The sequence below is a fragment of the Arachis ipaensis genome, chromosome B6 (assembly GCF_059453495.1).
Source record: "Arachis ipaensis isolate K30076 ecotype BB chromosome B6, ASM5945349v1, whole genome shotgun sequence".
Classification (NCBI taxonomy): Eukaryota; Viridiplantae; Streptophyta; class Magnoliopsida; order Fabales; family Fabaceae; genus Arachis; species Arachis ipaensis.
The window spans coordinates 152,925,915-152,948,204 of record NC_142441.1 but is presented as its reverse complement, the minus strand read 5'-3'; the positions used below and the strand labels follow the sequence as shown (position 1 = coordinate 152,948,204).

The 22,290-nt window shown below is 27.6% G+C and overlaps 2 protein-coding genes across 5 annotated transcripts; one reads left to right on the top strand and one right to left on the bottom strand.

The window, feature by feature from the left end:
• Positions 1–4,097: 4,097 nt before the first annotated feature.
• On the top strand, positions 4,098–8,597 carry LOC107605755 (SWIB/MDM2 and Plus-3 and GYF domain-containing protein). Of its 4 annotated transcripts, XM_088491917.1 has the most exons (9): positions 4,107–4,298; positions 4,619–5,424; positions 6,049–6,146; positions 6,457–6,516; positions 6,635–6,685; positions 6,833–6,896; positions 7,355–7,729; positions 7,948–8,243; positions 8,370–8,597. In XM_088491917.1, exons 2-9 carry the CDS (start codon positions 4,746–4,748, stop codon positions 8,448–8,450), a joined length of 1,704 nt encoding a protein of 567 aa, XP_088348043.1. In that variant the 5' UTR covers positions 4,107–4,298; positions 4,619–4,745; the 3' UTR covers positions 8,451–8,597. The 4 variants fall into 4 exon arrangements, with proteins under 4 accessions (XP_088348040.1, XP_088348043.1, XP_088348042.1 ...); XM_088491914.1 differs by having other exon boundaries at positions 4,098–4,298; positions 4,617–5,424; positions 7,948–8,597; XM_088491916.1 differs by lacking the exon at positions 4,107–4,298 and having other exon boundaries at positions 4,313–5,424.
• Positions 8,598–9,447: 850 nt separating this feature from the next.
• LOC107605754 (uncharacterized) lies at positions 9,448–11,263 on the bottom strand. The gene is made up of 4 exons (XM_016307725.3): positions 10,969–11,263; positions 10,764–10,882; positions 10,425–10,555; positions 9,448–9,857 (listed from the first exon to the last, which is right to left on the bottom strand). Exons 1-4 carry the CDS (start codon positions 11,003–11,005, stop codon positions 9,731–9,733), a joined length of 414 nt encoding a protein of 137 aa, XP_016163211.1. The 5' UTR covers positions 11,006–11,263; the 3' UTR covers positions 9,448–9,730.
• Positions 11,264–22,290: the final 11,027 nt, after the last annotated feature.

Genomic DNA, 22,290 nt, shown 5'->3' with positions numbered 1-22,290 from the left:
GGAAAATTGGTTGAGCGCGACGGACGACGGTGACCAAGCGACAAGCACGATGACGGACGGCGGCAGAAGCGTGGCTGAGCAGAGATAGACCAGACGACGGACGCGGAGAACGAGGAACAAGCTGTGATTGGTGAATGAGGAGAGGAGTTGGAGACTTGGATCACGACAACAACGACCAGACAAGGACAGAAGCTCCTGAGCGCGACGGATGGTGGCGGAAGCTATTGTAAGCTAGGGTTTCTTTTTGGGGGAAGATAGTTTCGTTTAAGAGAGTGAGAGTTGAGAGGAGTTGGAGTGAACAGAGGTTGGAGAGCTCAATAACGACGATAGCGTGACGGACAGCGGCAGTGTCTCCTTCCTTGCAGCGGCGGTGGAGGCTACTGCTAGGGTTTTGTTTTTTGTTTGAGAGTGAGTTTGAGAGGAGGAGGAGACTGAACGCCGAACGCTTTTCCTTGTTGTTTTTATCCGAAACCCAAAACGGCACCGTTTCAGCAAAATCGGCCGGGTTTCGGTTCGATCTGACCGACCGGTTTTTGGCCGGTTCAACAGTTTTTAAGCGATTTTTAAATTAGCGGTTTTATAAGAAACCAAACCGTAATGAGTCCCGGTTCACGGTTCAACCGATCGGACCATATTATTATTATTATTATTATTATTATTATTATTATTATTATTATTATAAAAAAAAAAACAAAAGTGACGTGTCATTTCATAAAATTAATGTACATAAATATTGCTTTGCATTCTTTTATTAAGAAGAAACGTTTGCTTAATTACAGTATTGATTTCGGAATTTGTATATTTTGTGGTAATTGTGTTGAGTATTGTCCAACAAATTGTTTCTCGTAGATTTCCCTTCTTTTCTAATGCGTTTCGGATATAAAAATCATTTATTGCTCTATGTATGTCACTATATGTGCTGGAATTCCTTTTCATCAATTCTAGTACCCCTCTTTTACCGAAAAAGCGCATTGTGGGAACGGAATTGGAACGCCAAGTAGCCTTAGATTCGGGGGCTTCCGCTATAGCGGAACACGAGGGAAAGATCTTTTATACCGATACTGAAAAGATCCTTCTATTGGGCAATGGGGAGACTTTAAACATCCCATTGGTTATGTATCAAGGTTCTAATAAAAATACTTGCATGCATCAAAAACCTCAAGTTCAATGCGGTAAATGCATAAAAAGGGGTCAAATTTTAGCGGACGGTGCTGCTACAATTTGCGGCGAACTTGCTTTGAGAAAAAAACATATTAGTAGTTTATATGCCATGGGAGGGTTACAATTCTGAAGATGCTGTACTCATCAGCGAACGTCTGGTCTATGAAGATATTTATACTTCTTTTTACATACGGAAATATGAAATTCAAACTCATGTGACAAGCCACGGTCCTGAAAAAATCACTAAGGAAATCCCACACCTAGAAGCCCATTTACTCCGAAATTTAGACAAAAATGGAATTGTTACCCCCGGATCTTGGGTAGAGACGGGCGATTTTTTAGTTCTATTTATATTATTCTATATACCTTTATATCTTAATATAAGAGATAAGGATTCGCAAATCTTCCAGACGTAGGGCGCGAAGGGCCTTGAACCCAAATACATTACCTACAATGGAAGTAAACATGTTAGTAACAGAACCTTCCTCAAAAAGGTCTAAAGGATAAGCTACATAATCAAGATATCATATTTTGGTAGTAGAATTATAACAACTGAGATATTGGATAAAAAAAAAAACAAATTTGATTATAAGTTGTAAAGCAATAAGAATAATATAAATATGAAAAAAAAAATTGAGCAAAAACTATAAAAAGGAATAAAAAGGAATATCGAAAATTCGAGTGGCTGAAGCTGAAGCAGCTACTTTCGGAGTAACAGAAAGAAAAGCAACGATTGGAGTGGGAGAGTCAGAGTCGAAAAGAGGATTCCTCCCTAAAGCAAAATTTAGAAAGACCTATTTTACTGGATATTTCATGGGTAGAGCCAAATATTTGAGATTTTTTGCTTATATGAGTTTTTTTAATGCTTCAATGTTGGGATTAGTTACTAGTTCGAATTTGATCCAAATTTATATCTTTTGGGAATTAGTTGGAATGTGTTCTTATCTATTAATAGATTTTTGGTTTACACAAAATTTACTATTGTTTACCTTGCTCAAATTTTATCTTTTAGCTTCTGCTATTTCAAGAGTTTGTTTAGCTTCTTCTGGATCAATGTCACTACTCTTCTCGGCATCATTTACTAAAATGGTGATCTTATTATTGCCTATTCTAGCAAAACCACCCATCAGAGCCATTGTTACCCATTGGTCATTAAGGCGTATTCTCAAGATACCTATATCTACAGCTGTAGCAATAGGTGCATGATTTGGTAATACTCCAATTTGTCCACTATTAGTGGACAAAATAATTTCCTTCACTTCTGAATCCCAAACAATTCGATTGGGGTCAGTACACAAAGATTTAAAGTCATTTCTTCAATTTCCCCTCCATTTCTAAGTTCGTAGCCTTCGCAGTTGCTTCATCGATATTACTTAAGGGATCTTAAATCGTTTAAAAAAAAAAAACAGCAACATACCAACCATTTCTTTTTTTTTTCTTTGAATTATACAAATTCAGGATTGTATCCCGGAATACACTTTTGCTTGCAATAATTTTTTTATCAATTTTAACAAAATTTACTATTGTTTACCTTACTCAAATTTTATCTTTTCACTTTCTCTAATTTAAAAAGATACTTAATAAGTTGTTCCACTCTTTTCTCATTTTATGCAAAATGCTTTTCTTTCAATTTCGAATTTTTAAAATGTCCAAGATATGTATTCAAAAAAATTTCAGGTTGCTTAGTATTCCACCAATTAGTAACCCAAGATTCCAGACTTTTTTTATGAGACCGTCTCTTTAAAATGAGACTAATGAGACTAATCTTATTTCATCTAATAATTTTAATATAAGTTTCAATTCTAAATTAATCTATTTTTCGTAAGTATAAAAGATGATACTTCAAAAGCTTTCTATTAGAGTTTCTCTTAAAAATAAAGCAAACAAATCGAATTATAATTTATAATATACAATAAAAATTGAATTATAACCTAACAAATAATATATATATAATATACTTTTTAAGTAGAAGAATGATATTGTCATTTTGATAATCCTATTTTTTTACATGTGATTTTTACCATTATTTTATTTTTTACGGTGAAAAAAAGAAAATTTTCATTAGGAGAATAACAATCAACTAAAAAGTGACAATATCCACTATATATATGACAAATAATTAAAAGTTCTATCTTGTCTTCTAATTTTCTTTTTAATTTCTAGATAAAAATATTTTAATTTTTTTTTATCATTTTCATACCTTTAAAAAATAACACATATGTTCAAATTTTTAGTTATTTACATATTAAAAAAATGAATCAAGAATTATAATTATTACTCTTATCAATTATGCTAAATTTACATTAAAAAAATAGGTATTAAATCAGTTATTTATATAAAATTTTAAAATAAATTAAATAATATATATATTTATATACAAATATATAATAATTAATATGGTAATTTATTTTTAATGTACCCTTATATATGTAAATGTGTGTGTTTAATTTTGATACATTTATTGTAAAATTTTGATATAATTATCTAATTCAATATATATTTATTATTTAAATAACTTTTCAAATAATAGACTTAAATATTAATTACTTTTATTAATATAATAATACACAATAAATTATCATTATTTTAAAATCTTTCTACATTGCATGAAACATGTAAAGGCAAAATTAGTACAATGGCTTTTGTCAGACGGAGGGAAGCATATTCCAAATCTAACGGTGCCGTGGTGGTTGAGCAAAAGAAAAAATAAAAAAGTAAATAAATAAACAAAAATATTATTTATATATTAAAATCAGTTATTAAAATTAATTATCAATATATTTATAAATATATATAATTTATTTTTAATATATATTTATATTTTAATATATATTTTATATTTTAATATATATTTTATATTAATGACTAAATTTAATAGCTAATTATACACCTAATATGTTGGATAAATAAATAAATAAAATAAAACAACAAAAACTATGAGCGGCGGCAGCGCTTGTCCTTGTGAGTTGTGAGCTTCTCCCATTCCACATTTCATTTCCACTCGGCACTTCAAATGAAATCAACTGACACTGTGACACGCACCCGCACGCACGCACGCACACTCTCTTTCTCTCACTCTCTCTTTCACTCTGCTTCTAGAATCTTCCTCAGCCGTAACAGCACCACACCACAACCAGGTATTCTCGTTCTCACCTTCTCTCTTATGAACCTACCTTAATTCCATTTCCTTCTCTTCCATTATTTCCATTTCTTTCTTTCTCTCCTTCTTAAATGTTTCATTTCACGATTCCCTCTTTTGTTTTGCCGAATTTGAATTTTTTGGGATTCCGGAGATGAAACAGTGACGTCAGTTTTACTTTTAAGCCATTTTTGAATAATCATTTGTCAACGTTGTTTCTGTTTTTGGTTAACTATGCCAATTTGAATTTATTATTATTATTTGTTGTTGTTGTTGTTATTGTCTTTACAATTATTATTGTTAACTTTGTTGTTAGAGGTTGGGGAAAACTGAAGAAGAGAAAGCATGGAAGCATAGGAAATTTGAGAGGTGAGAGGGAAGACTTGTTATAACTGTTAGAGATTGATTGAATTTAGGGTTTCTGATTTGGAAATAAGGGAAAAAAATGGATGACGATGTTTATGATGGGTCCTTCTGGGTTGAGGAAATTAATGGCGAGGTTCAGCTTGAGACTCCTATGAGAAAGAAAAGGAAATATGTTAAGAGAAAGAAGGAATACGATGGTTGGGGATCAACCAATCTTATTCAGTTTCTCCAATCTCTCGGTTTTGACACAAGCAGGCAGATAACTCAGAATGAGGCTGCTGCGCTCATAAATGAGTATGTTAGGGAGAATAGCCTTCAGCATCCTACCAAAAAGAAGAGAATTGTCTGTGACAAGAGGCTGCATTTGTTGTTCGGAAGGAAGACAATTGGCCGGTTGAAGATCAATGCTTTGCTCGAGTCCCACTTTGCCGCAAACTGTGTTGAATCGGACGATGATATCTACTTCAATTCGGATGATGATGATAATTCCCCGGCATGTGAAACTCCAAGAACGACAACGGCTTCTTCGGAGAGGAAAAGTCAACCGAGGGGACGGGTTGTGGAAAAACCCAAGAGCTGTTTCGCAGCCATTGTTCCTTTCAATATCAAACTTGTTTACTTGAAGAGAAGTCTTGTTCAGGAGCTTGTGAAGGACCCCGAAACATTTGAGACTAAAGTAGTTGGAAGCTTCATAAGAGTCAGATGTGACCCGAATGACTATCTTCAGAAAAACTCTCACCAGCTGCTGCAAGTAACAGGTGACATGGCTGCTGTTGGTTGATTATGACATTGCATTCTTGTAAATGAAGTAAACCCAAATGTGTTTATTATGCACTCAGTTTTGGTAACATTTGCATAAGTTGCATGCCTGGCGCTATTAATTTGATTAAGCGCTGAATCTAATCCAGTAGGCTCATGCCATATGGCATTCCCATAAATGAAGTGCTTATTATGCATTTTTCTCTTGGCATCTGTTTTATTTACTTAGCAGGTGTGATTAGTCCTAACTGAATGATTTGGGCTATATGCAACAGATGCCACTGAAGAAAACAATCTTTAGCTGTTAGCAGTTCTCCTCATGCTGGGTTTGAGTCGCATATATACAGCATGTGACAAATAGAATGAGGAAGGCATATTAGTTCGATGTATATATAAAATAGAAATAAAATAAAATCGTAACTCTGAAAATGGAGGATAAGAAATAGTGTTCGGCATGCAATTAATTTCATGTTGGCTGCACCCTGCCACTATTTCTCTTAGGGTTGCATATTCATGTAATATTTATTTCTGCATTTAGTATAACAATGGATGTCTGAGTATGACAGCTATAGAAATTTGGCCCCAAGATTATTTTCTACAATTCTTTCTTGGATGTCTTCTAGGTTTAGAGGAGGGCTCAAATGAGGATATCCTCCTGCGAGCCTCTGGCTTTGTTGAAGACATCAGCATTCAAATGCTTTCAGATGATAACTTCACTGAGGTAAATCAGTTTAACTTACTGTTTTCAGACTTAATTTTATTAAAATGGCTTCAACTCACAGGACTTCAGTTTGACTCATGCTGATAATCTTACATTAAGTCATAAGTCACATTGGAAACCCTTAACAAAACGTATGGCATGCCCTGAACTTGGAATTTGTTGACCTTCCCCACCCCTAAATTTTAATCATATACCAGAAAATAAAAATGTCAAGTGTTCTTAATGCTTTTAATCATTTTCAAGAACTGTATGCTTCAAATTGTATCTATAATTTAAATTTGGGGTTTTGGATCTGTGACTTTGGTTGCAGGAGGAGTGTGAGGATTTGCATCAAAGGGTAAAAGATGGCTTGCTCAAGAAACCCATGATTGTAAGTTTTCTCCAGTTCTTTAAGCTATTCTAAAGTAAGGAAATTCTTGCAACACTAGAGCAATCCACTTCATTAAATTATACATTGTGACGATATTTTTATATAATATACATTGTAGGCGGATATAGAGAAGATGGCAAGAATATTGCATGAGGATGTGACTAAGCATGTATGTACTAAACCATTATTAATCCTTGTGTTACAATTTCCTTGTTAATCTCCTCACACTTAGTTGACTAGCTCCAGAGTCATGTTGGCTTGATTCTTCACCTAACTTCTTTCCTTCTTTCTTATTATGTTCTGAATCTTCTTTTAGTGGCTTGCAAGAGAACTTGTGCAGTTAAAACATCTAATTGATCGAGCTAATGAAAAGGGTTGGCGTAAAGAATATCCTTCTTGATATGTATTATCTTATTAGATGACGTTTTTGTCGTATTGTGGCTTCCTTTCCTTACCTTTTTGCATCAAATGATGGCAATATGCGGTGTGAAGTATACTGCTGAACCTACTCAATGCATACATAACCATATTATTAATTGCATTTGTTCCCCTATAGATTTTAAACGCATTAATTGTAATTTGTTTATCTTTTGCTGTTTATTGCGATCAATATGTCAACCATGTCAACTTTATGATCCTTGGTTATATTTGTTTTAGATTTATCTATTTATCTTAGTGGCCTTACTCTCTTTTAGTAAACATGCTTATGAATAGAAAAACAGTCACGTATAGCAACGAACATTTTTCAATAGGAAATCCTTTGCTTAGAGGTTTTTTCTTCTGGCTTTGGATTCTGTAAAATATAGTTTCTGCAAGATGTGGATTCCTTAATCAATAGGAAGCACACTGGATGAGTACCTACGGAAAAGGGAGAAGCTTCAGAATCCAGATGAACAGGAACGGTTATTGCGCGAAGTTCCTCAAGTTATTGCTGAGGATCTAGAATCAGAATCTATTTCACCAGAGGATCCAGATGAAAATGTAGAAAACCATGTAGAAGAGTTTTGGCAGCCTACCAGCAAGCAACCATCTAAAGATACAGATTTTTTCTCATACAAGGATACAAAACTACTGGATGTGCCGAATCCTGCAAAACCAGAAAGCGATTCTCCAACATCAATTCTTGGTCGCAGTGGATCATCAGAAGTTCCTTTTTTCAATGTGGCAACAAATGGAAGTATGTTTAACTCCATTTCTCATGGAACTGCTGCAGGTTTGTTCTGTTCCATGATGCTCTCTATTTAATTTTCTGGCTAGATGAGGTTGCTTTCATGTGGTTAGACAGCAAAAGAAGAAAATGAAATAAATGAGTCTGTAGCTCTATGCCAATTTGCTTATGAATATAACTATTTCATATCAAACTAATTCTGCCCATTAGAATTGATTAAGCTTTATTCATTGTATAATTCAGTGGTATGTCTGTCTTCGCAGAAAATCATCAACAGCAGCCAGAGCAACTAATAGGCTTTCCATATAAAAATGGTGTTGTGTCTAACCCAGAACAATTAATAGACTTTGCACATAAGAATGATGGTGTGTCTAAGGCAGAACAACTATTAAACTTTGCATTGAAGACTAATGGGGTGTCTAAGCCAGCTGAATCGAATGGATTTAGGATCTCTGTAGCACAGCAGGCCGAGCCAGCACCACCATCTCAACCGCAGGTTATAGAGCTGAGTGACGACGACGATGACGATGAAAGTGATCAACCAATCATTACAAAAGAGGTTCAACCTTTTAATCAGTTGAAGATATGGTATTATAAAGATCCACAGGGAAATGTACAAGGACCATTTGACCTAATTTCCCTAAAACGTTGGAGTGATGCTAATTACTTTCCTTCTGATTTCAAGGTTTGGAAGGAAGGTGAAAGTCCTAGTGATGGTGGACTATTGGTGAAAATTCTTCAATCTTTACCACCTTTTCACATTTAATCGAGGTAAAAATTGTACATTATGATGAATTTTTAATACCGGTCAATAAATTATGTTTTATTATTCATCAAGTTCCAACCATCAGTTTTTACCAATGTAACATTGAACTTTTGACCTCTAAATGAATCTTTTCTAACTCTCTGTCCATTGCTTTGTCTACTACTTATCTTGACAAGATTACAGAGTATGGCTTTTTCAACGTTAATCTCCCCATATTTATATTCGAGTGTGAACTACTCGTTAAGCAAAAGAAACATATGTCACTTTCACCAACTATGTCCATATTAGACCACATTGTACGTTGGATTTCGAGGGTTTTCAAGGTTTTTACTAGTTTCTCAAAATTCTCTATTTTCAAGTTCCTTCAAATTGGAAGATTTTATGAAATTTAAATTTAATTTTTCAATAAATTATTGTATTACTATTTACTTTTTTAATTCGTAATTTTAATAGATAATAAAAGTGTAAAAGTATATAGTAGTTTCAAACCCTTCATTTCTATTTATTTTAATTACAAAGAAATTGTTTAGAATTTTCAAGTATTTTCCTTCCAATTTTCCAAAAGTCTCTCTTTGATGCAAATTATGCAATACTCACTGCTCCATGACAATTAGAGAGTTTGTTCATTCATATGTCATGTCTATTTCAAAATAGTTGTCATATTGAAATTTTGTATCCATTTCAGCTGGGTTTACACTCTAGATACATCACACAATAATTTATAGGTGTTATAAAATAAAATTATCAATTACATCAACCAACCATTTTTAATTAGATCCCGTCAATAATAATCCTGTTTGTGGGATTCAACATCGATTATGCTAAATACAGTACAAGATTATCACATGCTTAATACATTAAAAGAATATCATATTTTTTTGGATCAATTTTTAGGGTTCAATTTGTTCAATTTGTTACCACAGTATATATTGTACTGAAGAACAAGGCACACTAATCAGCATTCGGTATGTTAAAAAAAAAAAACGAGAGAGAGAACTTTTGTTAAATAAATACTAACTCATCAAAATCACTTGTACATATAGACTTTTTTTCTCTTCCAAAAAACAATAAAAGCGGATTGAAGATTTGCATAAACTATTATCTATAACTCTCTTAATAATATTAAGCTTACTCATTCATACTCTAATCATAACTCAAAGAACAAACCCCACTATATATTAATTGGTTCAAAAACACAAACACCATTCCATCACACATAATATTAACCAATATATTCACATATCTTGGTATTAAGTTAGATTCATGCATCATCATCGATGTCAAGCACTGATTCCATCTCCATGAGCAGTTCCCATGTTTGCAACATGAAACTGAGACACATACTTGTTGGATGAAGATTCAGTAACTGGAGGCTCATTCAGAAATGCCCAGCTACTCTTGGTCCACCTACCATATATATATGTTGCAATTTAAATTAATTAATTATATATGATCCATAAGACTCCATTAAGATTATTATGAAATAAATATCAAAAGTGCAGATTGATTGTACAGCTCGAGTATCAAAATATATTTAACAAAATGATGATACTACTCTTATTTCTTCTTAGGAGTTATTCGAATGTTGAGAGTTAATAAAAAGAATAATATCATTTTCTTTTTGTTAAATAAAAAACTATTATGTATTTGTTTTTTATGATTTTTAAATATTTTTTAATTGTGCTTATCAAAATAAAAAATGAATTATTATATTTATATCTCCTAAAATTATTTCAATTTTTAATATCAAACAATTTTTATAGCTTTTATTTATTGAAAACGATTTTTATTTTCAACTTTTTTATTTATCATATATAGCTACCATAATTTTTAAAAATTATAATTCAAAAATTAATTTTAAGAAGTTATTTGTAAAATCTAAAAATTATCAAACAGGACTAAATATATTCAAACTACCCATGAGAAAATTATAAAACAACATAAAATAAAAATTGTTAAGAGCTAATTAATTACCATCCATTTTTCTTGATAAGCTCCTCCAAATTTGAGTCAATATTCAAATTTAATGACTCATTTCCACGGCCTAAGGGCATGGTAATTGCCCTTTGAAGCTTCTTCTCAACCTCAATTGATGTTGTACTTGTCTGTTCAAGGGAATATATATATATATATATAAAATAAAAATCTAAATTTAATCACAGAATACAGTTCAAATTGAAAAAAATAAATAAATATGAAGTTGATGGCTCATATTTAGTTGAAATCATAATCATAACCATAAGTCCTATGAACAAACACTAACAATGATCATAAAGCAGTGATATTACATGGATTTCACCATCAAATTCAAACCTGAACAACTTGTGCTAAATTTGAAATAGCTCTAAGATGTTCTTCCTCTATCTTCTTCTTTGTTCTCCAATAAGCATCAATTTCATCTTTGGTAAGGGAACGGTTCCTCTTAAGTGTTGCTAATAAAAAAATCCAGATTTTTTCACATATTAATTTTTTAATTAAAAATAAATAAAAATCATAATAACAATAAAAATTAAGGTACCTGATTTAGAGTCCCATCCTGCCATAAGAGAACCCATTATTATTGCTAAAAATTTTCTGTGTTTTCTTTTCTGTGTGCTATCAAACTTTTTTCTCACTAACCACAATGCCTATCTAAAATGTTATTAGATAACTCACTTTGTAATGATATTAGATAGTACTATTTTTTATAGTGCTTGTTGATGAGTGTGCTAGCTAAGCTTTCTTTTTCTTTTGGTCTTATCCACTTGTTCAATATATTAATAAATAAATGGGTGAAATTGGATCCCACCAAAAAATAGTAAAGTTGATTCCTTAATTTGTGATTACTGATTAGTCAGTAATTAATAATTAGTGTGTGAATGAATATTCTAGGCTTCACTTATGGTAGCCCACAGAATATGAAAACAATGTGGCGTTAGGTTCGGCAGTTTTTGGTTTTCCTGTTATTTTCCACTAATTATCCTTTTGAACAGGTATGGATAAAGTAGCAGAGAAATTGTATTGTTATTTTGTGACTCACTTTAAATTAAATTAGGTGAATAATAATTATTATGAAACTTATGAAATTATTATAGGTTATGTACTTAAGTTTATTATTGGACTAATCAAAATTTTATTTGAATAATTTTTAATTTGTTCATGTAATTTCATTATCATTTGTTCTCATAAACTATCAAAATTATTTCATATAATTATAATTTAATTATTATTTGAAATATAATTATTTATATATTTTTTATTAATTTATATTTTTCTAATTTATAATTTCATAATGTGATCTTTAAATATGTATTAGAATTTGTTTTTATTATTCAAGATCACAAACTATATATATAGCAATTACGTTTAAACTCAAAAAATTCTTGTATAAAGGAAAGAAAAATTGAAAATGATGAGTAAATAACATCGTCAGCTTAGGCTTATCACATTTATAAATAAGGATGAATGTCGAATGATATTAATTATTAGTGAGATCTCAGTATTTATTAAGAACCTAATGCATGTTCCATTTAAGAACAAATAGAATTGTTTGACTTTTTTTTTTCACTGGTAATTTATCAAAAAGAATTTATCAATACTTAATTACTTATCACTTATGAAATTCGAATGTATATATGGTGATCTTAAACTTAAAAAACATGCAAAAAATCTTATTCACTAATATTATTAGCGCGTTAAATAATTAGATTGTTGTTATGAATAAAAAAAAATTAGTCTCTATCTCAAGTCTTTGATATAAATTATAAAAATATGTATGTAGGGCTGTAAGATAGGGACCTACTTCATGTCACGCCGATTCCAACAATGGGGTGATGAATTATGATGCCATGCATTTTGGTAAATGATAATATTATTTTTTGATAATGAAAATGATGATGATGATTTATTAATGAATGTAATGGTGCTTGTCTCTATTGATGTGGGATCCACATTACTCAAACAATCTTATCTTGAAGGGAAAATATCTTCACCCAACTCTTCTTTTGTGTTCAATGCTTTCGCCGTTCATATTTTGTCACTATTGTCATCAATATTATCATAATTTCTACTTTAATGCGAGACAAAAGTCCAAAAACATGCATAGTGGAAGGTAGCATAATTTTAATACTATAATATTTCAACTGAGAATTTTGTGACGGCAGTGCTAATCGTACAAGAATTTTTGCAACTAAATCCAGTTAAATTAGCTTAGATTAATAAAAATTATTTACATAATATATGTGTAAATTATGCGCTTTTTTTGTATTAATATAATTAAAAATACAAAATTATCTATATATCACATAAAATTTTGTACATAATACAAAAAAAAATTAATATTTGCATACAACACAAAAGTCATGAATTTTTTATGGCCCACCTGTCATAAAAACTCCACATCAACTTTTGCGTCATAAGCAATAAATAGGAACTCAAAGAATCTCTCTCTTCTCTATTAAAAGGAACTAATTTTAATCCCTATTGTGATCTCACTTAATTAATTAATAAAAGAATTAAAATTAATATAATTATTATTTTTTATAATAATATTATTTAAATTTATAAATTCAAAATAATTTAATATTATAAAATATTAAAATAAATAACTTAAATTTGGTTAATATTTTAAATTTTATAAATAAAAATAAATAATCCAAGTAAAAATTATTTTATAATATATAAAAATTAAATTTATTTTTTATGTAAAATAAATTTAATTAACTATGATTTAATATAATAATATAAATAATATTTGATATTAATTTAACATAATTATTTATATTAATTATAATTTAATATAACTAATTATTAAATAATTAATATAAATAATTAATTAAATAAATATATAAATATTTAATATAATAAATTATTATAATTATTAATAAATTAATTATAATTTAATTATTTAATATATTTTTTATTTTTTTATTAACTTACCATATGGCATGATTTTATTGATTATTGTAAATACTTGTTTAGAGGGATTCTCAACCTTGATCCACGTGAAGAGCTCTCCTTCTCTTTTCACTCCGATGATAATTGAGTCCCAATATGTCAAAAGAGAAATTCTATTTCTTAGCATTGGAGTTGCTCTGAGCCCTTATTACAACTCAAACGCTTGTCATTAATTAAGGCAAAATTAACTAATTAAAGTACACTTCTTTTTCTTGAACCTATCGGCAAATGCATTGTTTAATCTAACTAGCAAGAGAATAATCATTGTATTTCGTGGTGCATATTCCAATTATCGTGGATAACAAACATTGTTTAATTATTGTTGAATTATAATTTTACTAACTTTCTAATTTTAATTACATTCTTATTATTTTAAAAGTTGGTCTTTGAGGATTTATACTACATAAAAAAAATAAAATGTAAAATATTTTAAAAATATTTGCATTTATGTTTGGTATATGATAAACTATGAAACAATCTAAGAAAAATATTCAAAATAAAAAAATAATTAAATCTTTGTTTTTTTGTTTTTTAATAAAATACGAAATATTTTTTAATATTCATATTTGCGTTTGATGTATAATAAATTATAAAATACTAATACGAATTTAATAAAAAAGTATCTAACATAAAAAAATCAATTACAAGCCCATGATTTTTGAGCCCAACAAGGTCAAGCCCATGATGTAAATATTCTCTAGAAATAGTGAAGGGAGGATGACACCTTCAAAAAAAGGCCCAACAATTGTGTTTAATTTTCTGAGAAAATTATAAAAAGGTCTGACAAAAAATAAAGCTAAATTTATTTTTTCTTTTCTTTCACAACAAAAAAAAAAATTTCGCTCTAGGAACTACCATAGCAGTCATTTTTTATTGATTGTTTCACTCTTGATGATATTGGCAATAGGGATGGCAATACCATCCGAACTCGCGGGTATCCACCCCGTCCCTACCCGCTCGAAATGGGTAATTACCTGCTCTGTACTGGGGCGGATTTTTAGCGGGACGGATTTTTGGAAGGGGCAGGGGGCGGAGTCGGGTTTAGGTAATACTCGCCCCGCTATATATATAATATATATAATTTTAATATATAATATGTATAATATATGTAAAATAATTAGTAAATGATTAATAATATTGTATTATATTTAAATTTTTACTTTAATTTATATTATGTATGTGATGATGGTTATATAAATTTTAAAATTTAATTTTATTTATTGAATTTTAATAATTATAGGAGCGGGTAGGAGCGAGACGGGGCGGGTACCTGTAGAGACGGATTAGGATTCAACATTTTACTACCCGTGAGTAGAAGTGGGATGAGTTTCATGCGGATTGTTATACGGCGGAGCGGGATCGGAAGCAAAAACCCGCCCCTACCCGCCCGATGCCACCCCTAATTGGCAATGTGCATGCATATTTACTACTTGTGCCCATCATCAATTTAATTTTATTCATATCTTGCAATATTATGCATAAGTTCTTTATGTAGTTATCATGGATTTCTATGGATTAAATTAAGCAGAAATAAACTAATATATATCAACTTTATTATATATATCTATATATAATTAACTATATATTAAATTAATTATATATATAATATATTAAAATATAAAATATATATTATAAATAAATAAAAAAGTAATATATAATTATACATAAATATGTGGTACATAGTATTTGTGTATACATGTGTTTGTAGCACAGCACAGCAAACCAAGTAACAAAAGTTGAATCCGGAAAAATGGTTAAAAGGATCTTTTTCTTATATTTCTTTTTAATCTTTTACTTTTCTTTTTTAATTTTCTTTTTATTGTTGGTATAGTGGGATCTTTTTGTTAGTTGATAATGACAATTGCTTTTTCTGATATTTTTTTTTCTGTTTACTTTCTGCTTATTGTGGAAAAGAGGATTCTTCAACAAGCACCCCATTGCACTCTTTGGCCTATATTTCTTGTTTTTTTTTTAATATGTATTTTTTATTGTTATTTTAATTTAAATGCAATAATAAATTAAAGAAAGCTCTCGCATGTAAAAGAAAGGGAATTAAGATGAATGTTGGTAATCATTCCCTTGACATGGGAGTGGGCTACAGTTTGTGCATGCAATCATACACTTGAAGCTGTAATTGTCTAAAGTGTGTGAAAAATATATTATTTAATTTATAATTTCATAACTAAAGTGAAATCTATTTTATTTTAGAGTAATGTGACAAGTAAATTTTTTAATATTTATATTTCAAATACATTGGTTTCTAAAAAAAGTTATTAATAAAATATTTTAAGATAATAAATATGAATACATTATTTTTAAATTAACCTCTATGATTAGAATAAAAAATCTTAATTTAAATTAATTTATTCATGTTTATTATCCTGAATAATTTTATTAATATATTTTTTTAGAGATTAATCTATCTAAAATATAAATTTTTAAAAATTTATTTATCACTTTATTATTTATTTTACGATTTCTTTGTCCCTTTCTCTTTATGACCCTCACAAATGTTCTCCTTAGCACCAATTTTTACATTTTTTTTTTCGAAATTTGACTAATTTAATTTGCGATATTTGAGTTTAGTGTTAAATTTAGATATTATAATTTCTATATAATAACAATACAGAATGAATTTATGTCAGCAAATATATATGTAGAAAGATAAACAATATATAAAAGATAACTAAGACTATGATGATTAATTTTGCTTCATAATTTGGTACTTTAATTTCTTATCATAGATTTAAAATGTTGAATTATTTTATTATATTATAAAAGTTAATCTCATTTATTTACAAGGCTTAGCTTTAATATATAGCTTACCTAAAAATAAACACAAGGAAAAAAAATCTATAGAAATAATTAGACTAATAATCAATGATGAAACCATACAACCTCTAATAATATATGTAAAAACAATTAGCCTTGTCCACAATTTTTTTTTATCTCCATCTTCCTTTTTTCCCCTTTAAACCAAACAAAATATATCTTCTTAAAATTATTAGGTAGGCTAATATCATATCCAATAGTAGTCATCAAAATTCATATTAAATTCAAAAAAGTAAGGCCAATTCTCATGTCTTCCCCTTGTTGGCCTTTTATAGAGTATAGCTAGTTTCAACATAATAATGTCATCCACTAGCTATAATGGCACAAGCCACTTGAGTGCTTCTAATAAAAATGAGAAACTCTTAAAATTAGTAATTTTTAGTATTTTTATTATTATTTAAGCGGTACAAATACTAAATTATTTTTAATAAATAAATTTTATTAATTTATATATGTAAATTCTAAAAAATATAAATACAAATTATATTGATTTATATATAAAAATCCTGATAAATATACGTATAAATTATATTTTATGTGTATAAAATTTCTGTAAATATGAGTACAAATTATTACTAACTAAATACTGATTAAAAAGGATAATATTTATTGACTATATAATATTGCTAAATAAAAACTACTTATATGTTCTTTTTTATTTTTTTAGTGAAAATTATTATTAAATTATTAGTTATATCTTTAACTTATATTGGCATGAAAAAATGATTAACTATTATATGTTGGTATAAATTAAGTTTGGATTTGTATTTTTCATATAAGATGTTATATTTAAATAGAAATAGTTTGACAATTTTATTTTTCAGATATTTGATTTTAGTTTTTTTTTAAGTAATATGTATTTAACCAAAGTAATGACATACAATTCAAGAAAAACCGAATACGTACAACTAATTGGTTGCTTTGGTTACAAAAATAAAAAAATTAGTGCACTAAGAATTTTGAGCCATACAAATCAGTTCGTGGCTTTTAAGGTAAGTTGATAATAGCATTAATTAAATTAAAGGAATAAACAATATTATGGTGATTAGTGAATAAGTAATAAGCACTAAGAATAATGGCATGAAATTAACCTCAACCATAATCATGATGAACAAAGCAAAGGAGACTAATACATAATAATTTCACTTGGCTTCAAGTTTAACATATGAATACATGATCGATTTTGTTCATTATACTTTGTTCCACGTATCAATCTACAATTTGCAAAGCTGATAAGATTTTCTTTCTGTTACAAAGATTCTTATAACGTGTAGGAGTATTCAATAAAAAAAAAAAAGAAGAAGAAGAAAATTACAATATTACCAAAAAGATATTGCAAAGCTATTATTTGGTTATTTATTTGTCGATATTCATAATATAATTTCTTCACCAATCACCTGGTCATCGTCATAAAAATAAAAATCAAAACATTAACAAAGATATCCCTTTCAAAAGTCAGTTTTTTTTTTTTTTTAAAGTTGTGTTAATTTTATAAAAAATTTTATTTTGGTTAAATTTTGTTTCCTGCTATTTAAAAACAAAAGCAACATTTTTTAGAAATTTGATTTGAAAACATTTATTTGCTTAACATTTCTCATCAACTGCTGTGTGCACTCATGACACATGTATGTGTATATGTATATTCTCTTAAAATTATTGGCCACTAATTTTAATTTAAATGATGAATAAATTACTATTTATAATACTCATGAGAATTCAAAAAATTGATAAATTTATCCATGCATAATAAATGAATTTAGCTTTGCACCCACAGAGATGAATAAACTATTACTTTTACTCATACAAAATTTAGAATATCAACAAAATTATTTATGAATAAAAGTATAAAAACAAAACATTTAAATAATTTTATCATATAAAAATAATTTTTTGTAAATATAAAATTAATTTATTTCATTCACAAACAAATTTATTAGTATTCTGAATTTTTATGGATAAAAATAACATTTAACTCTTATTATATTATTGGGCATTGAGATAGAATTTATAAAGGTGTTGTTATATAGATGACAAGTGAATTAGTTGGTTGGTGGAGTGTAATGTCTGTATTTTGGTTTGATGACATTAGCATGTATGATGAGTTGTGATTTGTGAAAACCCAATAAAATTTGATTCATCTATGATGAATGGATTTGAGTTTGTATTATTGTAGAGTGGACCATGACACCATGCATGCTGTATAACTACGCTAACTCATATCTATCTGTCACCTACCTTTCCTAACTTTTCGATAACGATAGCTTTGCCAATTCGAAAATGGATCATCTCCAGTTTTTTTAATACTTGAAAGAATAAAATATGATCTTTTATCTTTAATTTTATAAATAAAATAAAAAATAAAAAAAAGAAAAAAAATAATAAAAAATAAAATTAAACATTAAACACCATTCAATTTTTTTTACTGGAGAGAATCTCCTCCTAATACCGCATAATATTCAACAAAATAAGCAAAACCAGGCATGGATAACTCCATTACTCCGTTAAATTCAATTAGACTCGATTATATTAGGTTGCGTTTATTTATATATACGAAATACTGAAATATAAAGATAGAGATCTAAAATTATGTTTAGTAAATAAAATATAAATAAAAATATTATGATTAAAGACACTGAATTAATATATTATATATATATATATTGACAAAAAAATATAAAAATATTAATAAGTTAAAAGATATATAATTTATTTTTTATTTTTTATTATTTTTGTTAATTTTTATAATTATATTTTTTATTTTTGTTTTTTTTTTCAAATTTTTTGAATAAAATAAAATAAAAATAAATTAATTTTTTATAATTTATTCTAATTTATTATCAAATTAAATATAAAAATACTAATTTTTGTGTCTTTATTTTTTATATCTTATTTTTAGTGTCTTATCTTATTCTATTCTTAAAATAAACCTTAAATATTATATTTAATGGATGTAAAATCTTATTATATTCCACTTTAATTAGTTTAGACATTGAATTTAGAATCACAGAATCCAAACCAATTGAATTATTTGAATATTTAAATATACTATATTAAAAATAAAAATAATATTTATATAACTTTTATTAATTTTAATTTATTTTTAGTCATTATTTCTCTTTCGTCTCTCTTTAGCATAATTTTCTTTCTAGTGTTACATATTTTTTTTTCTTTTTTTCCTCTATTTTTTTTTATTTTTTACATATTTAATTTTAATTGAATTTATAATTATCCAAACCAATCTAACCGAACCTGAATTTGATCAATCAATTCAAATTCAATCACAAAAAATATAATTATCCAATTTAAATTAATCAAATTTAATCGATTGAGAGTTTTCAAATTCACTAAAATCCAAGCAAGCCATTTGGGCTGTCACCTGTGCATTGAGGAGACCAAATCCGAAATTGAAAAACAAAAATTGTAATAATGAAATAGGGATAGAGCATGGGCACGTGTGCTAGGCCAATGTTCTTGATAGTGACACACCTTAGCTTTCATCAACTTACCACTAATGTAATCTACAAAACTATGTACAACATTCATACTCCTTAATTTGTTTAGAAAATCCCTTTATTAGGAAAATCTCTTGAAGTGGAAAGTTCTACTTTAGGTTTCATTATATGCTTAAATTATTGTTTTAAATAAAAACTTTCAATAATTGTATATAATTAATTAATTAATCATTTCATACAATAATTAAAACTAATTAGCTGTTTTAGAGATGATGAAAATATGTTATATGATTGATTAATATTGTATAACTTATTTACTCTGAATTATTAAAAAGTTCATCACTTAATAAAAGAATTTAATGATAATAAAAAAAATAATTTTTCTTTAAAAATTCCTTTTATTACTTAAAAAAAGGGAAGAAGAAAAAGCATTAGTATAAAACAAACAAATAAAAAATGATAAAATTACACATATTAAAGTATTAACATGAGTAATGACTGATGAGTATATAATTATTTAACAAAAAAATTTAAGGGCTATCAGAATAATTTATTATTTTTTATTACTATTTTTTAGTCATTAATCCAATTTTTTTAATTTAATAATTTAATTAAATATTTTAACTCAAAATTTTAAATATCATTAACTAATTGTTAATAAAAAATAATAAATTCTATTGTGCTTTTCCTCCTAAGAAAATTTGCCCTTAATTCAAAAGGCATAGAAAATGAGTCCCCTCTGGACAGAAATTAATGTAGACATAAATAAGAGATATAGGTGGGTATATATATAAAATTATATATAGCAATAATATCTTATGACCTTTACCTAAATCCAGGAAGAAGGAGAAATTGTGAGAATGAATCAAGAGAAGAGGTTTGAGAAGAAAATGACATGAATTCATGGTTCATATTTCCTCATCTTCCATCATTTTCATGAACCAGCCTTTTCACATACAACCATATTAATAGTCAAAGTCTTTACTTTTTGACCATAACTACACTAGAGATGATGGGAGAGTTTGTGACCCTTAAACAGTTTCAATTTGGAAACTTGATGAGATCAATTAAAGAGAATTATTTCAACTCACTCTTTAAAAAGATTTTAATGGGATGCTTTAATTTAATTTCTAAACAAATTTTTTTAAAGATTATTATTATATCTTTATTAAATACCAATAAAAATTAATTTATCTAACGAATAAAAAGTTAAAAACTAATTTTGTGATTAAAATTTGTTGATAATTAAAATATTCGACTAAAAACTTTTTGGGTAGTGATTTGGAATATAACTTTAAATTAAAATTACATTAATAAATGAAAGGACCAAGGGTTGCATTGCATAATTTTTTTTTCCATCTAAATGGAGAACTACATTATTGAATTGGCAGTGGTTGCTCAAGTTATTTGTCTCTTAGTTTTTTTTTTTTTTTTTATGACATTTGTCTCTTAGTTTATATATGATTTACTATAAAAGAACTGTTATTTTTATTTTTTACACAACATTTTTTAGATACCTTTTTGACATATTTTGTATCCATTATCCATGATATCATTAGATTAGATATGATGAATACTTATATATTGTAGAGCACATTATTAGGAGGGAAATGTTATATTTGTATATAATATTTCTAAGATATTATTATCTACCGTTAAATAAACATCCATAATGTGTACTTTAAAATCAAACCTCCATAATCATTTTTTTTTTATTTTTATATAACTTTTTAAATATAATAAATCAATGTAAGTAATTATAATTATGTACAAGTATTTCTCAATAAATAAAGTTTATAATTAAAACTTCACTTGATCTTATTTTTTCACATTTTTCCGATAATAAATAAGAATATATTAACACAATATATGTTGATATCAATAGCATATTAAAATAATATTACTCTTTGTGAATAATATTATTGGCTACTCCATTGAAGGAATACTAGCTGGGTGTTCATTCGATATTGTACTTTCTCTTTGGAGAGCACAAAACTATACATAAACACAAAATCAAAGTGACATACAGCTGTTTACACTGTAATCAAAGTATATAGAATCAAATATAGCTCAATAAACAAGAAAATAAAAAATGAAACCGAGGACTATGGTAAGTACTAAGTAGGGGTGGCAATGGTAAGGTATACTAAGATTTGGATTCAATTTTAATTTTAACAGTGGGTTTAGAATATTTTAACTCTAATTCTATTCGTTTTTAATTCGTAAATATTTGATTTAATTTGCAGGTTATTAAAAAGATGTAATATTATTATATAACTTGATAATAATTTAAAATAGAATTGATTTTTATGTAAAAAAATATTAAATTATTAATTAATTATCTTTTTTTAATAACTAAAGATCTTTTGTATTTAGTGAAAATTTTTTAGTTCAATATCTATTTAAAATATATTTAAGGTGCATGTTACCACTCCTAATGATAATAAAGAAAAAGTAAAATAAAGTAAAATTGAATAATATTATCTGAATATTTAAAATATGACATTTATAAGATTTAATGTTTGTTGAAGGTTGTTTATAAAATATGAATAAATTACTAAAATGGTATTTAAATATTTATATTATTAACAAAACGAACTCAAAAAAATGCTAATGACAAA